Source organism: Meriones unguiculatus, chromosome 11 (assembly GCF_030254825.1).
Source record: "Meriones unguiculatus strain TT.TT164.6M chromosome 11, Bangor_MerUng_6.1, whole genome shotgun sequence".
Lineage (NCBI taxonomy): Eukaryota > Metazoa > Chordata > Mammalia > Rodentia > Muridae > Meriones > Meriones unguiculatus.
This window is the reverse complement of record NC_083359.1, coordinates 36,369,893-36,393,616: the sequence shown is the minus strand read 5'-3', so window position 1 is coordinate 36,393,616 and position 23,724 is coordinate 36,369,893. Positions and strand designations below refer to the sequence as shown.

At 42.2% G+C, this 23,724-nt stretch overlaps 1 protein-coding gene across 2 annotated transcripts; it reads right to left on the bottom strand.

The window, feature by feature from the left end:
* Nucleotides 1-4,845: 4,845 nt before the first annotated feature.
* Npm1 (nucleophosmin 1) lies at nt 4,846-15,373 on the bottom strand. Of its 2 annotated transcripts, XM_021629156.2 has the most exons (11): nt 15,089-15,373; nt 13,517-13,596; nt 12,928-13,047; nt 12,653-12,746; nt 12,132-12,238; nt 11,967-12,028; nt 8,906-8,963; nt 8,585-8,668; nt 7,920-8,021; nt 6,050-6,124; nt 4,846-5,220 (listed from the first exon to the last, which is right to left on the bottom strand). In XM_021629156.2, exons 1-11 carry the CDS (start codon nt 15,144-15,146, stop codon nt 5,182-5,184), a joined length of 879 nt encoding a protein of 292 aa, XP_021484831.1. In that variant the 5' UTR covers nt 15,147-15,373; the 3' UTR covers nt 4,846-5,181. The 2 variants fall into 2 exon arrangements, with proteins under 2 accessions (XP_021484831.1, XP_060219860.1); XM_060363877.1 differs by lacking the exons at nt 4,846-5,220; nt 6,050-6,124 and adding an exon at nt 6,789-7,121 and having other exon boundaries at nt 15,089-15,277.
* Nucleotides 15,374-23,724: the final 8,351 nt, after the last annotated feature.

Genomic DNA, 23,724 nt, shown 5'->3' with positions numbered 1-23,724 from the left:
CCTGCTCGCCTGCCTGCCCTGCCTGCCGCGGCTTCTCCACCGCCTCCTCCTCCTTCTGGCGGCTCAGGGTTGGAGGGGAGGCACTCGGGCTGTCGGCGATGGGACTGGCCGTTCAGCAGGGCAGAACCCACGAATCTGGAGCTGAGGAGAGCTGGAAGCCGTCGAAGCTCTGCGCCACAACGCTAATATTGGCTGAATGGAGCAGGCGGGATTCCCAAAGAATCCAGTTAGGAGCAGAGCGTTCCCCCTCCCTCACATTTGCCGTTCGCATTCACATCCACTAGTGTTTGGAAGCAAGGCTGAGGCCCGCCCGGTGGGATGCCTCAACTGAAAGGAGTCCTTTACCCTTGCCCCGAGGCCACGGAAGACAGTGGCTTTTTCCAGACGCTCCCCACCAACACCGACACCACGGGACCGACACCCAAGCGAAGCCTTCTTCTCTTCCCGCCCCTGCCGTGGAAGATAGGAAGGGCTCAGGGGCGTCTCTCTCCCTTCCCCCGCTCTGGGACTCTAAGGTCGCTTCTAGGGATTCCAGCTGTGTTCGCTAGTGGGTGACCTGGTTTCTGGAAGCACACGGCTACCACCTAGCGGCACCAAAGTGTCGCTGTAACCCCAGCCCTGACCAGCCACATGCCTGAGAGTAGCCAGGACTATGGTCAGCGCTCACTCTAGGGCCTCTTAGGTTCGCACACTAAGCAGCTTGTTTTCTTGCCCTTGGTCACCCACCCTGAACTTTTTCTGTCCTTCCATTAACCCCAAAATGTAGATATTGTTGTCCGAGGCCTGCCACATTCTGTCTAAAGTCTGGGTCAGCCAAGTTGCTCTGCTTTGGACTGGTGCTAAGACAAACAGGTCAGGGTGGGCAAGAAACTAGAGAACAAGCTCAAAATGCAGAACTCAGGAATTCAGATTATTTGGTTTAGAGCCTTGTGTCGGTAGCTGTGGTTGCTATTCCCCTCTCGGTGGAGCTACGGTGAAGAGGGTGCTGCTCAGCGGTGTTATTCCTGAAGTTATAGAAACATAGTATTTGTTCCAAGTACCAGACCTCCCTGGAAGCTACTTTCAATTCCTTTTCAAAGTTGAGGCTAAAGAGACAGAATTAAAACAAATCCTGAAAACCTTTGCACGATCCAGTACCTTGAGATAGTTCTTGCATGACGCTAGGCTGATTTTATGTAGATTGTCTGGACTGCCAGAAATAGTCTAGCAAAGTTATTGCTAGCTTCCTAGATTCTGAAATGAACCAGCCAATCCAGGGTGAAGTGACAAACCACAACTAGAGATGAACCAAATAGCCTTTGGCCATACTTAGAAATGGGGGTTCTCTATCTGCCGAAAGGTTTCATTCATCTTCTGCCTGAGAATCATTCTTTCCTATCTGCATTTTGTTACTATTTTTCATTACCTTTGAATGCAATGGCTAATTATTGTTCCACCTACACCACTTTGATGACCTCGTTTATAACACAAGACCCCAAAACTCCAGTGAGTGGTGTTCTAAGAGCACAAATCTAAAAATCACAAGTCCTAGTGCTAGGGATGTAGCTCGGTGGAGAGACCCACAGTTCAATTCCCAACACCCCCTAAAAAAAGAAAAAGGATAAAAGGTTTATGCTTGGGCTCCACCACCCAGTGCCCCACCTGGGTGCTACCTTAGACCCTGCCTCAAAACAAAAGGGAGTGGGGGCCGGAGAGGATGGCTTGGCAGCTAACAACTCAGCTGCAATGAGATGTGGCACACACTTCAGCTGTCAACGAATTCATTCCAGCCTTTTCACATCTCTCAATTTCACTAAGTACAGACAAGATGATTCTTTACAGTTGAAGCATAGCCTCAAACACAGCCACTTAGATCATTCCATTCCCAATCCACCCTAAAGTCGTTTCAGTTACACACATAGATATGTGCATCAACCTTAAATGACTTTTGAAATGTTAAAAATAGTACTTAAGTGCTAATATGGTAACTAGTCCACTGCTGTTTGAGGTCCTACTGTGTTCAGTCCTAGCTGAGACAAGGTACCTAGCTTTAAACTAATTTGGTGCTGGTGGTGGTGTGGCAGTTGAGATGACGCCAAAGGATTCCCTGAAACCCATGTAATGGCAGTATATACCCGTTGTCTTGACTTCCACATGTAAGCTTTAACACATATGCACACATATATGAATGCACACACCACACAATAAATTATATTCTCAGTGAGTGAAGATGAGCAATTATCAGTAAGTTGCCTTCTTTGAAGTAGTGTTCTGAATAAAAAATAATGCAGATGGTCTGGAAGAACTTTGCAAATTGTAGAATGCAGCCAACCATACAAAGGGTCATTCCAGGTGTTTGACAAGTGAATAAAGCATAAAGTTCTTGGTGACCGGCAGGTATTACCAGGTCCAGCGCCTTGTAGCCAACATTGTTAAAGGTTTGTATTCATCTTAACACATCAGTTTTGACAAACTCACTTATCAAATGTGCAAACATCATCTCTCATTAGGTGATCTCGCCACCTCCAACAATGGTCCTAGGACAAGATTCTCTCCTCTTCCAGTTTTAGTCATCTGCTGCTACATTTCAACATCACCCCACACTTGACCAGACTCAACTCAGGGTCAAAACCCAGGCACTTCTAAGAAATAAAGGGGAGGCTGGAGCAAGAGTAGTACGAGGAACTAGCTGAAAACAGAACATCAACTGGAACAATCGAACAGTCACACTTGAGTCTGTCAAGGACTCCTTGGGTGGTGGACCTGCCCTTTCATTCAAATCCTTACTATAGGGTCGTAAACTTAGAGAATGTGAACTGCATACACAATGAAATGGTAAGCACTGCTTCACTGGCCAATCCCCAAACACGTGCAGAACTGAGGGATATATGATGGTTTGAGTTTGGAAGTTTACATTCTCCTTATTTCTTAAGTGAAAGCAAAATCGAAACAAGCAACCTGACTAGGAACACTCCTGGAGTCTGTGAAACAGCATGAATGGAGTGGTTAAGAGCACTGGCTGCTCTCCCAGAGAACCTGTGTTCAATTCCTAGCACCCACATAGCAGCTTACAACTATCCGCTTCCAGGAATTCGTTCCAACACCCACATACTGGACATACACAAGCAAAACACCAAAAAGACCTGAAATTAACACTGCCCAAGCACCTACACCTATTTCACTAGCAATGTCATAATAATGTGCAAGATCAAACTCAGGCTTTCTCAAAACAGCAAAGCGTGAAATCTCCGTCAGAATTTTCATTGGGTGATAACCCAAAACTTTTAACTCTGTATTTCAAGAATCCAGAACCCACTTTGAGACCCACACCCTAAAAATGCTTATTAGTAAGTCCTTGCCTCAAGTCATGGTACTAGCAGTTGTTTGGTTAATACTTACCAAGCCACTCTTGTTCCTTTGCATGGTTCATAACTCAGCCTGTGCTTCAACCAAGACTGTTTTACCACAACAGTTCTTGCACAAACAGCTTGTACTGCACACGTTACAGATCCAGCCATCCAGCTGGCTACCCAGGAATGAACTTGACCCGGGAATCTTCTTTACCTCTTCCTAAGACTTTAAATAAAATGTTCTCTATACGTTCACCTTGTGTAATTTTTCGTAAGTCAGCAGTTAGAGGCATCTTGTGTAGATCTAAGGACAACCAGCCTCACTAAATTTGGTGTTCCTTCTCTCTAGTATAATTTTAAACAAAAACGCAGCTTCAAATTGTTTAACTCAGAAGCTCGGTCTGGAGAGATAGCTCAGTGGTTAATACTGGGTTTTCCCCAAGGTCCTGAGTTCAACTCCCGGCAACCATATAGTGGCTCACAACCATGGAAACAGCACTCATGTACATGGGACAAACCTTCAAAACCCAAGACCTCTCCTTTCACGAAGACTTCAAAAGGCAAATGTTAACTCCACTTCTGAAAATACAACACTAACTGCCTACCATAGCTTGTATGAGGCACTACCCGAATACCACTCCAGTAAGCTAATTGGGCTAGTCAACAACATAGAAGTTCACATTATACAAAACCAACATTCACATCCTGTCATACAGCTACCTCAATGCTCAGCCCGTATTGCACATACCATCCCATGGCCAACTAAGCCAGAACTACTATGTCCACACTAAAGGTCTAACTGCACAAAGCTCTGCTCCTATAGATTAGTGGTTTAAACATTGTCTTTGTCATCCTACCAAGTTTGCTTTGGGATTAGTTCTGTCCCAGGCTTCTCTGAAAGGTCTCACACATACTCTTACCATTTGCAAAATGGTGTTCCTAACACTTATAATCACAACTGACAGGTTTAGCCAGGTGCTCTTTTGCTACTCAAAAATTTCATTTTTATTTTATTTGCCAAATTTTAAAGTCTTGACTTTTATTCCTGTTGTGTACCCAATTGAGGTTGTGAAGCTCCTGACTAGAAGTTACATCAAACAAATGACTGGGAAACAGACAGTACCATATTCAACCCACCTCGTATGACCCTCCACTTGAGAATCTCAATTCCCAACAGATTCAGACATTAAGAACCACTTAAGTTAAAGAATTTCCAAACAGAAAGGCTAAAATAAGTACAAGGAAGACATTTGTTTTCAGGTATTCTCCCACGCAGTGTCACAATACTGTGTTAATGTACCACAGCAAACCCAGACAAATGAACCACAATGGTTATGTCCAACTTAGATCAGAGTCTCAAAAGGGTGTTTTTAAGTACTAGCTCCCAAATCATCCATGACTGAAGGCTTACATAAATGGAAATGCATGAGCAGTAACAGCTAGAGGGAAAAAGGGCAGGAACACTTAAGTAGGATGAGGGTACTGACATTTAACTTCAAAGGATGAAACAGTTAAATAAGCAAATAAAAACAGTGCTACTTTATTAAAATACTGAGTTTATTTCACATGTGTATTTGTCTCCCTACCATTTCCACATCTGACCACCACTATTACTATGTCCTATCATAACATTCCATACATACTTAAAACCAAAGTAAAGGGTGGAGTTCCATCCTTGAAAACTAAACAGGCATTTTAGACAACACATTCTTGGCAATTGAACCTGGACAACATTTATCAAACACAGTAGGGAAAGTTCTCACTTTGCATTATAAAAAGGACAGCCAGATAGATATCAACTGTTACAGAAATGAAGTAAGACGGAATAGTTCAAACTGTTTAAACCACTTTCTTAAAGAGACTTCCTCCACTGCCAGAGATCTTGAATAGCCTGTAAAAGAAAAAAAAGTTAACTATAGAATTCAGTTAATTTCATTTCTTCATTCTTTCTCAAGACAAGCAGGTTCCTTAATAGGCAACACTGTTATTTGAATGCCTTTTAATAGTGCTCTATAAAAGTTAACTGCCCCAATTTTTCTAACTTAAAGATCAAATATAGAAGTCAGGAGATACTGGCTGATAATGATAAAACCTATTATTAAAGCATCTGTTCATACAGAATATATAACAGTGCCCATTCAACTCTTATATTTCCCTTTTACAGCTGTGATGAATAGAAACTTAAAATACATTATCATTGGGAAAACATCACTGGTAGTCCTTTGCCATTGCTATGGCCCAAGTGGTTCTACCAACATAAAACATTTTTCTGATATTTACATAAAGCCTCACATGTAAAGAGCTTTTCAACACACCTAGTTTGATTCTATTAAAATAAATATTCCTTCTTCACTACTGGGAGAAGGTACCTACAAACAAAGCAAGTATCCCAACAAAGCAAGTATCAGACTGTGTAGAGGAGCCAAATGGAGCAAAGAAAAGCCACAGCCTACATCCTTAGCCAACACACTACCAAGAATAAAACTAAGTTCTGTAACCAAGAAATAATTTACCAACTATTTAAAAGCTGGGAAAAATGTGCACTAGAAAAATCTGCCCAGACTGCCAATTAAATTCTTTCCATGTATTTAAGTACTGTCTGTGGTTAGGAACCTTTTACAAGGAGCCAACAACTTAAGAGACTAAAAGTTAAAAAAAAAAAAAGTAATAAATCACAATGAAAATCTGGATTTGGTCATGTTCACAGAAAATTCAGTTACCTCCTGGTCAGTCATTCGGAAGCAATTCTTCACGTAATTAATGAACTTGGCTTCCACTTTGGGAAGAGAAACACCCTATTGAGAAAAAAGCATTATTAAGGTCAAGTATACAAATTGCTGGAGACACTAATAAAGAATTCCCAAATATTTGCATGCCGTTACATGAACAACTTAATTTGTTCATTGTCCATTCAACTTCTCCATTTTATTAAAATAGCAGTATCACTGAGGCCCAAACAGGCAGCACATTAAAATCACGGTTTTTCATCATTGCAAGTCCAATTCCTCCACACAGCCATTTATATCACAGGCACGCCAATGCAGTAACTTCGGTGTCTAACCATGTTATGCAGCAAGTTTTATCACTAAGTAACAAACCAAATTCAATCCAAAACTCTAGGACAGCGTAAACAAGACCAGCTGAAGGGTCTACAGTAGCTTCCCTTTACTAACTGCAGCAGATTTTGCATGTGAAGCACAACATCAGCAAACCTGCAAGGTTTGCCCCCAAGTTTTAGACCAGTAACCTATCAGCATAAAGTAACTGCTACTATAATTATCCCTCAGGTAAAACCTATCACCTTTTGCTAACTAAATTTTAGCTTTGTCGCATTTTTATGCATTTAGTAAGACCTAGGCTTCCAATTTCCAAGATCTAGAGTACTAATGTACTCAACTGCCTCTTATCACCTAGAAAACAAGTCACTACAGTAATTTTAAAATAGTCTCACATACATCCTTATTTGGTTCATTTAAAAATTTATTGAGCAACTAAGGATACAAAGATATTAAAACATGGTCAAAGAGATGAGGCATTTGCACAAGTAGTAGAAAGCAGTAAAGTTCTCTGCATCACAGGAAAAAGAAAAATGCTATCGGAAAACAAGAAATTGCTTCCAGCGTGCAAGGGGGAATGGATGGCCAATCAGGAAAGGGGATTGAGATTAAAATAGAAGACTTCAGTCTGGATTGTTGATGATACTCAGTATGGACTATATTTGTTTCTCTCCTTTTCATCTTTCCCCATCTTTGGGCTTAATTTACCAGTAGTGCCCAGGAATGTTCAATGCGCCTGCAATTAAACCAAGGAGATAGGACCACATTAAAATGGGGGGGAGGGGCATCATTTTAGCAGTGTATGCAAGGGATAAAAAATAAATCAGTGACACTAGGAAATTTAGTTAAGTTTACAGTTTAATAAAGAAATATATGCGCTGGCATTAATGTGCTAAATTCCACTCCATTCGTGGCTGCACAAAGGAAGAAAATCTTCTGGAGCCATGTGAGGCCTACATATAGAAAAAACATGAAGATCGGGCAATTTCCTTATTCCACACTTGTTCCCAATAACTAGCATGTTAGAATCACAATGGAGAGGATCTTTAACTTTCCAAAAACCATTTGAAATGATTATTCCATTTTCTAAAACCCCAGAAGTTTTAGTCCCAGGCAAATGGCCAAACAAGATAAACTTAAGATTAGCCACATACACATGAATTCCAGGTCATGGACTTAGGATGCTTTGGTATACAGGGCACAGAAATTATCCAAATCACTACAAAATACTTAAAGGTGATCCTTTTTACCCTCAGTTTAATCTCATAACTTAGTCCTCTTTTAAAAAAAAAAAAATTACTGGAAAAAAAAAATCAAACGCCCTCTGCTGGCTTTTCAGAAGACAATGAATGTTTGTTCTCAAGTACTGAAGTTCTAAGATCAGAGTGCATCCTTGTACATTTTATTGGAGTAATTAATTTAAATACAAGATTGTAAATACATCTGCTTTTATAACCTTTTTTACTCAAACCCCCATTTGGTACAATTTAAAGTGTTAAGAAAGACCAATATATTCCAAGGTAGCTTTACTTACTTTTTCTATACTTGCTTGCATTTTTGCCTTAATGTCTTCTACAGAACTAGGTCCTTTTGGTGTTTTAGGAGTTTTTTCCTGTTTTTTGAAGGACTCTTGACCCTGGAAAGTTTTAAAAAGTAGTAAATATTGTTCTTAGTAACAATTACCAAGATTTCTCAAATATTCTTACAATCTTACAACGTATGGGCTAGTTGCTAATATAAATTGACACAATAAAGTATTTCAAGGCTTTTTTCCAGATTAGCTCATGCCTATCATCTCAGCCCTGAAAAGCTGAGGGATGACTATAGCTACTCAAAAAGCCAGTCTGGGCTAGAGTTGACTCTCAGAAATACCACTGTCTTTGAAAAAAAAAAAGTAAACAATCAGGAGAAATGTTAGGGTAAAGGCATCTTGCTGCCAAACACCTTGAGATAATCAACTCCTGACCTCTACATACAATCGTGAAAGTTATAGTTATAAAACACAAAGCTCAGAATACAAAAGTCTACAAAATGAAAAGTAAACTACAGACTGATGCCTTGAGCCCAGACCAGACCGAGCTATTTTATTTTAATGACCACTATAATCTATTGGGTAGCCAGGGCGGAACACCAAATTTGAGCAGACTAGCTTTCATAGAGAATTTACTAGTTTTCCTAATTCGGTCACCAATGACTTACCTTTGATCTTGGTGTTGATGGTTTTAAGTCTTTTCCATTTTGGTTTGATTTTTGTGCATTTTTTGCTGGTGTATCTCGCGCAGACTGAAATTGGAGAATGATCAGTCAGTATGCCTTCTATCCAAAACAGACATCAATACAGAGTAAACTGCCCTTAACCAAGGTAAGCAAGCAACTAAACATTGTGGGAAACAGAAAGATGTTCCCGGTTTTTCTAGCCCAGAACCAATTTAATGAGATCAACTTAGTTTTCACTATTAAGGAATTTTCATATCCTTTTATTAGTCATTTTGACAACTTAATGTCATGTTATGTACTCACTTTCTTCACTGGAACTTTTTCTTCAGCTTCCTCCTCATCAAAATCATCATCATCATCACTATAAATGAAATAAGCCAAGAAACTTAGAATGTAAATTTGTGGTCAATTTGAAGCCATATTCATCCACTGTAGCACACAATCCTAATAGTAAATCCGCACCAGTATTTGAATGGATCAAGAAATTTAAGAACTTACTGTAACAATGTTACTCAACCATTAAAAAAAGTAAAATCAGGTGAGCAGTGGTAGCACATGCCTTTAACCCTAAAACTCAGGAAAGCAGGCAGGTCTGAACTGAGGCCCCCCCCGATCTACAGAATTAAGTCCAGGACAGCCATATCTCCCACAGTAAAGTCAGCTGGCTATTCAAACAGACAAATGCCATGCTTTTACCCCTACTCAAATTAACTATTGTTACAAAGGATTATAAAATGTAGTTGATTAATTTTGCCATGTTAGTTGTGAATAGCTTCAATTAAAAATCAGCAGTTAGTTAAAATGCCAAAACTCCACAGAAATAAAAATATACTAATTTGTCGATATTGACACTGATATCTGCAGGTGCTCAAGGAGCCTACAGTAGTAGAGAGCTCTCTGCAGAAAGAACACCGCATTGTCCATGTAACATCAAGTCATCAGATACAAAAGCAAATTTTCATGGCAGCACATTGACAAGTTTGTAAATTTTGGACCAGACTAGGCTTTTTGAAAATTAATTTTAGTGACGTATGTTTAGTATGTTTAGTCTCAGTGCCCTGAAGGTAGGAGTTCAAGGTGGCCAAGACAGCCTGGGATACAGAGAAATCCTTCTAGGGCAGAAGTAACTTTTACATGATAGACCCCACCAGGGTAAAGATGCTTGTCTAATTATGTGTATAATCTGAACATTTCCCCAAAACATATATCATCTACAGACTATAAACCAAACATGTTGAAGACAGTACTTCACACATTATTCTTTATCACTAGGAAGAGCTCCTATATTCAACGCCCACAGCAATAGCATATCCCAAGATTTCTCAGCCCAAAAAAAACTGAGTATAGGGATAAACCTTGTCAAAATCAGTAAAGTGAGACACAAATGAACAGGATTCAATTATGGAAAATACTTTGAATTGGCAATAAATCTACAAAACTCTCAAAGTAGCTAGCTATAAAGCTTAAGGAATATGAACAATGAGTTAAGCCTTTTAGGGCTGGTGAAATGTTTTAAAATACAGTAATACAAGCATCTCTAATGCCAATGAATTCTATGCATCTTGTTAAAAGCAGCAAAAATTTTAAACTTGTTCTAATTCTGTGTCCTAATGTTTCTCGAGACAATCAAAGCTCCTTCTGCTCCTCCAACTCTTCATTCCAATGTGTGTAGTGTTTGGCAAGGCTTATTTTATTGGCTCTTCCTAAAGATACATGTGCCATTAGAATTAAGCTGCCAGATTGCAATTAACAGAACAATCCACCTCCAACTACTTGAGTGTTACTTAACATCTCAAAAGGTGCTGCTTCTGCCTTTCACTTCACAATCTAGATCTGAGATTATGATCTGGAGCCACATGGCACTTGCTTTAAGTAAGAGTAAAATAATACAAAGGACAAAATATTCTTCAGGCATTGTGTGTTTACATTAAATAATTATATATAAAGCAAATGAAGTTTAACTATTCACTGAGTCTAACCCAAAGTCACCAAGTGGCCACAGTATTTCACACTAGTCTCACAAAGAAACCATGAATTCCATGGGGAAAATTGTCTTGTCAGGATTTATCCCATGTCAAAGACACATACAAACCCAGTGCACTTGATTTTTAACACTATCTGCTAGTATAATACTGGCCTCAGAACCCACTCCATGAATACTTTCTCTGTCCCAGAAACAATGCCAATTTTTATATTTCTTTTCTGCTATCTTTTCCTCTATCCTTAACTATGTATTATTAAAATAGCCATGTACTACCTAAAAATTACTTATTCTGAAGACTATCACTAGGAAATATAAGTATTACCTGTCATTTAGTAAATAATGTAGCCTTCATTACCTAGTTCATAATAGTATGTTATTAGTTTATAAATAATTCCACAGGGGACTGCTCTAGATCCTCCTCCAATAGCAAAAGTCAAAATCCTTTATATAAATGGCAAATTATTTGTAATATAACCATTTGTTATCTGCTAATGATATTGCCACTCCCCAAACTTATAACTGTATTAATATAAGGAAGTCAATCTTCAATACAATTTGAGTATCTGACCCAGGATTTGAATCCATGCCTAACATCACTGATTTCATGGAGTTCTGGAAATGGTTTTTCATTTCTTGAGACAGTTTCTCTTGGCAGTTCTTGACTTGCTTTGTAGACCATGCTAGCCTTGACCTCAGAGCTCTGCCTGCCTCTGCCTCCCGAGGTGCTGGGATTACAGGTGTGGGACATCACCTCTATCTATTCCAGCTCTAACTCTCCAACTTAGCTAATAAACCTTCAGCCATTACTTTCATGGAAAGTCTAATGTTGAACCATTATCTCACCAGTGGAAACAAACTTAAATTTTACTTCAAATCTACTATCTGTCCCTTACTAACCATTACGTATGAAGTGATCAACATATCAAGATCAATTCCCAAGTTTGATTTCCTGGAAGTTTACCTTATTTCCTAATGTTTTCTTTAACTTATAATTTATTCACTTTACATTCCAATTGTAAGCCCCTCCCTTGTCTCCTCAGTACACCCCTCCCTCCTGTAACATGCTTTTTCAATACAGATGAACAATCCCACAATTAACAAGATATTTGAGGGCCTGTTAAGTCAGAATAATTCCACAGTTCACATTTGTTTTTACTGATGCATCTTGCTCAAATAAACACATAAAATTATCTCTAACCATATTTTAAATCAGTGCCCCATTTAGAACAGTAATGTAAGGAAAATGAATCACAGGCCAAAATCTTTACTTTCAATCAACTACTATCCTTTAATCACTTTTGCCAGAGCCCACTGGCAAATTAAATCCTGAATCCCTTTGTAGTACATGTAATATCGAATTTATAAAATCATAATACTTACTCTTCATCATCCTCATCATCTTCATCATCATCCTCATCGTCTTCATCAAGTTTTACTTTTTTCTTAAGGAAAGAAAAATATACATTCATGAGCAACAGCCAATCCTCGGTGACCAACCAAACTACAAGCCAGAAAATACAATTTACAATAAAACCACATATTCACCTGTGGAACCTTGTTACCACCTCCAGGCGCAGATCGCTTTCCAGACATACTTAAGAGTTTTACATCTTCCTCATCTTCATCTTCTGACTCTGCATCTTCCTCTACAGCTAACATAAAATAGGATATACTACTGTTGACAAGAACTCAAAAGTAGTATTTTTAAGATTTTATTAAAGGCAGCAAATGAAGAACAGAACTTCAGAATGTTTGCTGTTTTAGGAACAAAAAAATTACACCTTTCTAGGTCCACATTACTGGAGTCTCATTTCAGTACAAGACAATTAGTAAAATATGTTTTATCAAGTCCAAATTGGAGGTCCAGAAGGAGCCTTCCTGAGGCTCTTTTGAATAAACCACATCAGCTGGAACCAAGACCCACACGGTGGCAGACACCAATCTGACCTGGCTACACACACCGTGGCACATGTGCCAACACATAAATGTTAAAAAAAATAAAGGTCCAGCCTATACTGGGAACTAAGCCAAAAACATAGTAAACTAAAATGAAAAAAACCACATACCTACTAGGTGTTGCCCACTAATGTGCACAGGTCCTGATCCACACTTCAACCTTAAGACCACGGGTGGTGTAATTTCAAAGCCCCCAAGGGAAACCTATAAATAAAGCAATTTTAAATCACTAAGCATTGCTAAGAGTTGTTTCACACCAAAGTTATACAATAAACAAACCTATTTAGATAAACAGCAGAAATAATCAATTTAACAGCAGATGTACCTTTGAGACACTTCTGTGAAACCTAAGTTACCAACACCAAATGTTTAGAAATATACTTACTGTTGGTTGTACAGACATTTTCAAAGTTGCCAGTGTTACTTTAATTGGACTGCCTTCGTAGTTCATTGCTTCTGCCTCTACGATGTGTAATTCGTCTTTTGCCCCTGCCCCTAAACTGACCTGTAAACAAAGATAATTCTCAGCCTTTATGAACATCACTTAAATTTAATTAGCATTTCACCACTACTGATGGAAAACTTAACCACCTCATATTTAACCTTGAGAAATGCATAGAAATGTATGTTCCTAAAAAATACAATCCAGTAAATGAAGAAAGCCGGCAGTCCCGCACAGCTTCAAATACAGTGACCAGGTACGCAAAGATGCCCACTTCTTTTTAAACAGCATGTACATACTGTCTATAACTCCTAATTCAGTTAACAACTAAATGGCTGAAATTTTTTCTAACGACTTTCAGGAGTGCTATCTGCACGAATGTACACCTGCATGCCAGAAGAGGGCATCAGATCCCAGTATAGATGGTTGTGAGCCATCATGTGGTTACTGAGAATTAAACTCAGGACCTCTGGAAGAACTGCTGAGCTACATAGCTAAAACTTTTAATATTAGTACTTTGAAAATTATGTACCGTTCTTAATGATAGCTGGTGTTCATTTTCATCATTATCCACTTTAAAGTGATAATCTTTGTCAGCCTTTAGTTCACAACCTGTAAAAGAAAAAGCAAACCTAGCAAGAGGTACATCAAGACCCCAAATTTACATTCTCTGTGGAATCAGTTCTATATAATTAAAATAAAACCCATAAGTGTTTCCATTTTCTCATATTTCATTACCAACTACAACTAGGCACCATTGCCATTTTCACAACAGAGTCAAATGACTTAACACTGGAACCAAACCTAGTGGCTGAACTAAATCCAACATACAAAATTATTTCTCACTATTTAAAAAAAAAAAGGCCAACCCAAACTCATGTTTCAAAGGGAAGTAATGCAAAGTAATGAGAATGTTCACATATCAATAGACACAGCTTAGTATGTTATCTATGCAGGATGGCTAGATACAAAGCCTTCGGGTTTAGTAAGAACCCATTTCTATTGAGGGGGAAATTCCCTTAAACACTACCATTTATGCGATTCATTTAATAACCACTTAACAGTTATTCCAGAGCCCACTGCTGATTTAACAAACCTCAGCATGGTTAATAATCTGAAACTTGAGTCACTGAATGCCAAACACCTGAGTTTGTGGGACCAAGACGTTAGCTGAGGATTACCAGATGCCTTGGTGCCAATGTGAGCCCTCAGCCTGCTAAACCCTCCTCTCCCTGTCCTAACAAAGTAGTTCTAGAGACACAGACGATTTAGATTTAGTGGTACTCTTAACACTAAGTCACATGGACCATCAGCACGGTCATCCGCAGCGTGGGCTGAAGAGGGGTTCTAAAATCACTACCATCCCTGTGGATGTTCAAAAATCTGAACAAAGAACATTCCAAGCCGGGATGCCACCCTCCGCTTCAGTCAGTATTACCCACCCAGCACTCCTATCTAAACCACAGGACCCCAAGGCTCAGGGTTGACAAGACAAGTAGAGCCCGGATGTAGAGCCCACACCCCCTCCCTACCCCCAACCACGTGGCAACCACGTGCTCCCAGAGGTTGCGGCTACCTCCTCCTTAGGGGGCCTGCTCGGCCCTGGCTGCATTACTGGATTAACTCCTCGGATGTCCAGAGGTGTGTGCTCCGCAGTACCTGGAGAGCCCTACGGCCTGCGTTTGTATCATCCCAGTAGGGCGATGCAGGCCTTGCTCTGCAGGCCCCATTCTCTTGGGCCAGCCGCCTCGGTAATCAACGCTGAAAAAAACAGCTGCCTGGAACCAGACCCTGTGGACGCTTTCACCCCGAGGAGCAAGTGTCGCCGCAGCCCCACCTCGCGCCGCAAGCAAGGTCGCACCCTCGGCCGATGGATCCACCAACGCCCGAGGCTCGAGGCTGGGCCGCTCCCGCCCCAAGATACGGCGGCTCTCCAGCCTTCGGGCCGCTCCTTCCTCCCGGCCTCCGCGGCCCAGAAGGGTCCTCCCAGTCCCCCGGCCTCCACCCACGCCGCGTTCTCCACACAACAGGCCTTGGCTAGACTGCCCCCCCCCCCCGCGCAAACCACCAGGCCCGGGCCAACCCCTCCCTGCCAGGCAGTTACCGAAAAGGTAGTTCTGAGGCCTAAGAGGGCTCATGTCCATGTCCATCGAGTCTTCCATGAGGCGGAGGCGCGCACTTCGGTGTAAGAGAAGTCGGACGGAGAAAACCACGTACTGCTCCACGGAACAGACACGCAGGACGGAATCACGCCAAGGAAAGGACGCGGGCTCGCCGCGCGTATATATGGCCGCAGGAGATCTCGCGAGATCTCGTCCAGTTCCGACTCCGCGAGCATCCTCCGGATCGCCCCCTACTTCCCGCACCGTCGCGTTCTTGCGCAAGCGCTCTGCAGCACCACGCCGCTCTACCTCGCCCCCACCTCCTCCAGGTGCTTGGCGGGCTCTCACTGCGCACGCGCCCACCTCCCGGGCCCCCGCTCCCTCGCCGCGGTCGCCCGAGCGCAGGCGCGCTTTCTCTTTGTAACCGGGATCCGGCCCAACAACGCTTCCACGTCTTCTCGGCTTCTGCCCGCGGGCCCCGTGCCTGCGCAGCCCACCCTAAAAGATGGCGGCTGCGGGCAGGGACCCGGGGAGCAGCCGCTTTTGCTTTTCTCCACCCTCCGCTTTCCTGCAGGCCTGCAGCCTCAGAATTTGACTTGCTCAAAGGCCTGATCCTTTTCCTGTAGAGCTTCGGGAGCCAAAGGCAGAGTGGATGGGTCATTAAGTAGAGGAACAGGTTACCAAGCCACTTGTCCGTGCTTTTATACCTCTTTCCCGAGGCAGCATTTCCAAAGTCAGAAATTTCAGCCTTACGTCATTTGGGGACCAGAGGGAGACCGAGGCAGTCACCTCCAAGACGCATCTTTCTAAAGGTTTAGGGAGTGCAGAGTTGAGAAAACGCAGGCCATCTTTATTCCAAACGAAGGCTTAGGACTTGTAAGAAACACATGAGCCTTAATACGAATCTTTGGCTGGAAAGGAGCGTTTTAGACTGCATCCTGACAAACACCGCTCCTCATAGAATGCTTTTTGAGAGCAGCCCTAAACGTTTTTATCTCAACATAGCTAGCAAATTTAAGGATTATTGGGAGGAACATAAGTAATGGTGGTACCGGTGCTTCTAGACTCCAAAGACTGTCCGATTGTAAAGACAATTGAATAATGCAGTTTTAATCAAATCTTAAATTTCTCACTTAAATTTCTCACTATTTAAAAAAAAAAAGGCCAACCCAAACTCATGTTTCAAAGGGAAGTAATGCAAAGTAATGAGAATGTTCACATATCAATAGACACAGCTTAGTATGTTATCTATGCAGTGAGCCAGTTTTAATCAAATCTTAAATTTGGAAAAAAAATCAGCGTTGATATGAGAATGGGGCCCAGTGCTAGAGGAAATCTTGAAACTTGGAAGTTTTGTCTGTGTAAAACCAAAACAAAACCTAGATGGACTTGGTGGGAGTGGAGGGTTTACAGTGGAAAAGAGCAAGGAAAACCACAGGTGAACACAATTTGGCCATTCAAAATGAGAAAGCATTGAGACTCGGTGCAGGAGGAAGTGGTGATATTCTTGAGCTTGTGCAGGTCAAAATTGGAACTGCTTCATTCTAGATTCTGGATTTTATTTAAACGCACCTTGTGCGAGTTTAATCCCAGCACTCAGGAGGGAGAGTCTCTGAGTTCAAGGCCACTGTTCCGGGAAACCCAAGGCAACACAGATAAACCCTGTCAAAATAAATAAATAAATGCAGCTCTTGGGGAGACAGCCACTTGGGAGCTATCACTATCATAAACTCATTTGTTGTAGCATTTCAGGCACCTTGCCTAAATAAAAACTTGCGGGACTAAGAGATTAGAAATTACACAGACTCCCTGTTTGGCAGATAGATAGGGAGAGGGGCCAAGGCTAGATAATAAAGGTGGCAAATCTCCAGTTTTCTTCAACCTCTGAACTTGAAACAAAAGGCCTCCCGCTGATGGATGGCTCTGCAAGTTGAAGGCCTGCTCAGGATTGTCACCATCCTGTACTCAAACTGACCAAGAGGAAAACTCTGCAGAGGATTTTGAAACCAGAGCCTTTGAGAAGAGGCTAGAGTTTCTGGCTTTACAGAGGGTCTTTTTCATTGTGTGTGTGTGTGTGTGTGTGTGTGAGGCGCGCGCACGCTCCCCTACCTCAGTATATGCCTTCCTACTGCTGACTGTGTCTGTGGTGCCTGAGATTTCTCTGCTCTACCTTCTTCGCTTCAACCTTTTCCTAACTTTAATTCTTTAACTGGCAGAGAAAATGAACCTAATCAAGTCCCCATACACTATATTACAATAAAAGATTGTTTGGTTTGGTTTTGGGGTTTTTGGTTTGGTTTGGTATGGTTTTGTTTTTTTGAGACAGGGTTTCCCTGTGTAGACTTGGCTGTCCTGGATTTGCTTTCTAGACCAGGCTGGCCTCAAACTCTGAGAGATCAGCCAGCCTCTGCCTCCCAAGTGCTGGGATTAAAGGTGTGCATTCCACACCCAGCTTTGATACTTACTTGTCCCTTGCATGGTTTTGGTTGGTTGATTGGTTGGTTTGGTTTTTGAGATAGGGTTTCTCTGTATAGCCTTGGCTGTCCTGAACTCACTTTGTAAACCAGGCTTCCCTCAGACTCACAGAGACCCTCCTGCCTCTGCTGAGTGCTGGGATTATAGGTGTTCACCACCACGCCGGGTTTAAAAACCTGTATTTTTTAAGAAAACCATAAATGTAAGTTTACTGTCCTTTTCATTGAAATTATATAGGCCTTGCAAATTGAAAAAAAAAAAATCCACCCCTTTCTATCTCCTCATTTTCATTCCCTAGGACTGACTGCAATAAATAACTGTGGAAATAGTCTCCCAGGCTTCTTTCTAAGAGGTGTAACATATAGAAAAAGAGGGTTAGAAGCTTTGTGTGTGTCTCTTAACGTGGTTGAGTACTGTTCAACTTGTTTTTATTATTTATTTACTTTAGATTTTTGAAATGCCCAGATCTCGAGTCCCCCAAAAGACAGACTTTTGAGTCAGATGTAAAACACACGAGGGTCCTTTATTACAAACTCGAGCTGGGTGGCTGCCCTTTACAAGAACAAAGGGTCAAGCGACCCCCAACTCTGGGGGAACAGGGTTTTTAACGAAAAAAAAAAAAAAAAACCACAAGTAGGGAAGTGCAAGTCTAAGCGTTACAAGATTGGGTGAAAGGGTCTCTAGGGGAGCTGATCTTTAAAATGATTGGTTTGTTTTTAGGCGCCAAAACTGCAAATGGTCAGGTCTGGCTACCTGGGGGACACCTGACCCCCCCCCCCCCAGTACTGCCCTGTTACGTGCAGTTTAGGCTGTAGCAAGGGGGAGGAGGAATTAACACATTCCATGGTTCTTAGGGGCAACTTGACCCTAGTCACACCCTAAGGTTAATCTGGGCGGGGGACTGCTGGACCCCCGCTCTGAAAGGACTGTGATCTGGTGATTTTGCCCCAGTCCCAGGAATTAACTCTAAAATTTTTGAACCTCTCATTTTATTCTTGGTTGGATTGTTGCAACAAGGTGTCCTGAATCCCAGGCTGGCCTCTAACTTCCTATGTCATAGAAAATGACCTTGAACCTGCCATCCCCTCCTAAGTGCTAGAATTACAGGTTTGCACCACCACAACTCAGTATGTTCTGGGCATTTATCACACATTTGTAACCAATATGGTCATGCTATAATTCAATTGTTCATGTATTTGTTAGTGGCCTAAAATTGTATTAGTTTTTCTCCTATTAGAGCTCCTCAGAGCTTTTTGAGTTTGAGGCCAGCCTGTTCTACATAGTTCCAGGCCAGCCAAGGCTACATAGTGAGATCTTGTCTCAAAAAAAAAAAGTGCATATCTGAACACAGATTCAAATGCTGTACTTTCAAAAGCAGAATTGTACATAATTGACAAATGAGCTTGCATCAAAATAAAAAGGTTCTGCACAGCAAAGGGCACACAGAGACAGTTGGGAATCAGACTGGGAACAAGTGTCTGAGGTGGCACTCAGGAGGCAGAGGCAGGGGGATCTCTGTGAGTGTGAGGCCAGCCTGCTCTACAGAGTGAGCACCAGGATAGCCAGGGCTACACAGAGAAACCCTGTCTCAAAAAAAAAAAAAAAAAAAAAAACAAGAGGAAGAGGAGAAGCAGAAGAGAAGGAGAGCTTATTCTGGAAAAGCTCCTGGGTGTGCTCTAATTCATGTCTTTGATCCCTGACTCTGACTCTGGTTGGACTCTTCCACTGCTTCTTACTGTCTGTATATCACATTTCTAAAAAGTGAGTGGTGTGTGTGTGTGTGTGTGTGTGTGTGTGTGTGGTACATGCACAGATGTGGCCAAAGGAGGACTCTCAGTGTCCCACTCTTTTACCTTCTCCCTTATCCTCTTGAGACAAAGTCTTTCACTAGCTGGAACTACACCCGCACAGTACTGGGGTAAGAGGTACACATGAGGTTTTTATGTTCAGCTGCTCATGCCCAGGCTACTGGGGAGTCAGTCACAGGTGCTCCTGCTGGCACAGCCAGCCAGCCCCCAGCCTCCCAGGCTCTGCTTGGTGAAGTGTGTTCCAGCCTGCCTGCCGCTGCCTCCGCCTCCCGAGTGCTGGGATTAAAGGTGCGCACCGCCAAACTCCAGAACAACAACAACCTTGACGAGGTACCGCTCCTCCTCTGAGCTACAACCCCCCACAACCCTGTTTTATTTTTTCATCTTATGCTAAATTAGGGGAGGAATTTACCTATTCTGGGTCAAATCTTTTTTCATTTCTGTAGTTTGTAAGTACTCTCTCCCAACCTGTAACTTGTTGTTTTATTTATTTATTCATTTATTTTGGTTTTTCAAGCTAGGGTTTCTCTCTGTGACCTTGGCTGTCCTGGACTTGCCTTGTATGCCAGGCCTGAACTCACGGGATCCGCCTGCCTCTCACACCGTGAGTGCTGGTTCTACAGGCGTGTGCCGCCACACCCAGCTTCATTTTATCCTTTTACCATCTTTTGTCTTTCTTCTTTTTACTAACAATACCTTGTAAAGAGCAAGGTGTGGTGGTGCACACCTTTAATCCCAGCGCTCTGGACACAGATGTTTGGAGCTGGTGAGCCAGGGCTACGTAGAAAGATCCTGTATTTAAAAAAAAAAAAAAAAAAAAAAAAAAAAAAGCAGCCTTGGCCGGCCTGGATCTCCCTCCGTAGACCACGCTGGCCTGGAACTCACAGAGATCCACCTGCCTTTGCCTCCTGAGGGCTGGGATTAAAGGATTAAAGAAACCCCCTGGCTGGGGTTTCTTTCATCTTGTTTGAGATAGCATATATAGTCCTGACTGGCCTGGAATTCTCTGTGTAGCTCCTGCTAGACTTGAAATGGCCTTGACCCTCCTGTCTCTGCCTCCCAGTATTGGAACTTCAGATTTGTGCTACTATGCCTAGTCTTGGAAACTTTGTGCTCAAGCCCTAGTTATCATTTCGTACTAAATGGACCATGCTTTGTTTTTTAATCTTTCTATTGCTTCTTCATGAGTGTCACATCATGCACCCCAATCCCACTCTCTCCCCCTCCCTTTGTATCCACCCTCTGTTAGTGTATAGGCAACCTGCTTCTGGGTTGCCTAGTAACCTATGGTGTTGTAATACCAGGTTCACCGGACCCTCAGAGACCACCAGGAGACAACTCGATGAAAGAGCAAGAGAGCTTTATTACGAGGGCGATCGAACTTGAACTTGGGACACAAGTCTCACTGACACAGCAGAAGAGAAGTGGGACCCCGAACTCTGAGTGAGCAGGGTTTTTAAAGGGAAAGTCTGTGAGCACGGGGTTTCCATGACAGCAAGCAGGGGGGAGCACGTGCCTTTACCTTACAAGATTAGGTAAAAGAGGGGCGAGGTGACCTTCTCTGAGGCACATAATCACAATTGCCTAAAGCATATGATCACAATTGCTATTCTTCTAAACTATATCTGAAACATTGGGGAGAACTTCCCCAGCCGATTCCCAACCGATTCTCATTGATTATTGCCAGGGAGATTGTCTCTATTTTCTACGAAGTATTTATTCTGTGATATTTCCTGAAGGCTGTTGCTAGGAGAGTTAGCTTTGTTTTCTGCCAAATGCATGTTCTGTGATATTTCCTGGTACCTGAGTTCAGCTCCCAGTCAAGATGGCTCCTCATTTCAAAATGGAGTTATACCCAGGCTAACTTAAACTATTCAGTGTCTTCATGTGTCTGTGTCGCCCACCAGGATGAGTTACACACAAGCTATAAAAGGACCAACCCGCCACCTTGCCTCTCTCTTTGCTCTCTGTTCTCTCTGCCTCCCTTTCTTTCCTGGGAGCCCTCCCCCCCATGTCTCTCTCCTTTTCCTCTTTTCCACCTCCATCCAATAAAAGTCTCTTTCATATAATATCTGTTGTGCACATGGCATCATTTTTAAATAAATACTAACACCCTCTGCCCTTGCAACCTCCCCCTCAAAAGAAAATAAAAATGAAAATAAAACAAAGCGGAAAAAAACATCTTGCTGTAGAAGCTGTAGTGATTCTCACAGTATAACCTTCTGATGGACGATGCTTTTAATGTCACAACCAACATATCTTTGCTAAACCAAAAGACAAAAAATAAAATAAAAATAAGATAAAAAATAAAGAATAAAAAATTTCTCTCTTAAAAAAATTTTTTTTTTCTTTAAAGTCACTACACTATCCCCAGAGTTTGCTTTTGCTTTTGTTTTCAAGCAGGAAGTCTGCTTTGATTTGGAAGTTTTGGACGTTTTGCTTGCGGTTTGCTTCTGTTTGGGTTTATTTTTCCTGCGCTGGGTATTCACCCCAGGGCCCCACAGGTCAGGCAAACACGGGCTCTGCAGTGGACCCACGCTCCCAGCCTGCGTTTGTGTAGCTGTTCTTCTCTTTACATTGTATCCTTTATGCCCTCCCCCATGGCTGTTGAGACCCGAGTCTCTACTTAGCACAGTCCTCCTGCCCCTGGAGTGCTGGGATCAGACATGATTTCCCGGGTTTAATGTAAGGTTTTTGTTTGTTTTTCTCACCTAGACTAATGTGGTTGATGTGCCTATAATCTCAGTTCTTGAGAAAATGGAGGCAGAAGGATCAGAATTCAGGATCAGCCTGTGCTATGAGACCTTGTCCGAAGAGGTGGGGACCAGGAGGAGAGGGAGGAAGGAAAGGAATTTCTCTTTACCCCGACTTTAAGCAAGTAGATGCCAATGGACTTTGTACTTCCCTTCCTGGTTCTTCTGTCTCAGAGTTTCCTGGAGCTTGGATATTCAATCTCATCACATTACGAAAATGTGGCTATTATCTGAAATATGGTTTTATCCTCTCTTTTGTTTTCTTTCATAAGAGATTTTTTTTTTTCCTAAAGATTTAGGCTCAGAGCTGGGCATGGTGCTATGTGCTTTTACTCCCTGGTCTACAGACTGGGGTTTCGGACAACTAGTGCGACACAGAGAAACCCTGGCTCAAAAAGAGAAAGAGAGGGACTTGAGCTGTAGCTCTACTTCAGAGATAAAGCATTACGTAGCATGTGTGAGGCCCTGGGTCAGTCTCTTGTACCGCAAAGAGAGAGGTTGATTATTGAATGCTAAAGTATCAGTTCTTTTTTTTTAAGGTTTATTTATTTATTGTATGTAGATGAGTGCTTTATCTGCAAGTACACCTGCATGCCAGAAGAGGGCATCAGATCACATTATAAATTATAAACATTATAAAAAGCCACCATGTGGTTACCTGAAATTGAACTCAGGACTTCTGGAAGAGCAGACAGTGCTAAGCCATCTCCCCAGCCCCTAGATTATTTGTTCTTAATAGTCTTATGTTTCAAAACTGCTAGTGGAGCTTTTTTTTTTTTTGTAATGTATGTTTTATGGGTGTGGGAGTTTTGCAGGCATTTATGACTGTGCACCATGTGCGTGCAATTCCTGTTGAGACCAGAAGAGGGCGACATGTCCGCGGGAACTGGAGATACAGACTATGGGTGCTGGGAAGTGAACCCGGGTCCTCAGCGAGAGCTGAGTTATCTTCTCCATCTCCTGCTCTTAGGTTTTGTTCTAACACATGAATTAGAAGTTTGGAGTGAGTCGTACTTTGAGGATAGATTTAAAGCAGCCAATAATCTGGAGACAATTCCATGCCCTACTGTTCCGTTGAACTCTTCTGAGATCTCTGCTTGGGATAAGGTGTACCCATTCTGACTGTGGGGTTACCAGCTCTTGTCAGTCCTGCGTGAGCTGCAGGGATGATTCTGTGGCTTCTTTTCCCAGCCTCACATGTGTTCCAACTTTGCTTTCTGGTCTACCCACGCACGAGCAAGCAGCCTCCCTCCTACAATCACAGCCATGAACCTCCCCTTCCACACGCTTTTCCTATCATGAGGGACTCTACCCTCAAATCATGAGCCAAAATAATTGAAACCATCTGAAAGTCCATCCTTCAGCCCCTGGATCATGTTTCCCAGCGGACACCACATAGAACAGAGTTGTGCTGTCTCTGTCACGCTTAATTCCAGTAGCAAAAGCACAGGCAAAACACACCATTGCTACTTTGAGCTAAGTTTGCAGTGACTGTCTAGCAATAGATAACTGTTACATCTCACTGTTATCCCAAAGGGACACACTCTGAGTGACAGAACTCTGAGCACCATGATGGATATTCATTCTACCAACAAAAAGTGA

Excerpts from the sequence above, each read along its gene's own strand:
- Npm1 (XM_021629156.2), bottom strand. The coding sequence starts at position 15,146 with ATGGAAGACTCGATGGACATGGACATGAGCCCTCTTAGGCCTCAGAAC. Across the intron at positions 13,597-15,088 it reads GCCTCAGAACTACCTTTTCG|GTTGTGAACTAAAGGCTGAC; the intron begins GTAACTGCCTGG and ends TTTCTTTTACAG. Across the intron at positions 8,964-11,966 it reads GATGATGAGGATGATGAAGA|TGATGATGATGATGATTTTG; the intron begins GTAAGTATTATG and ends TTTCATTTATAG.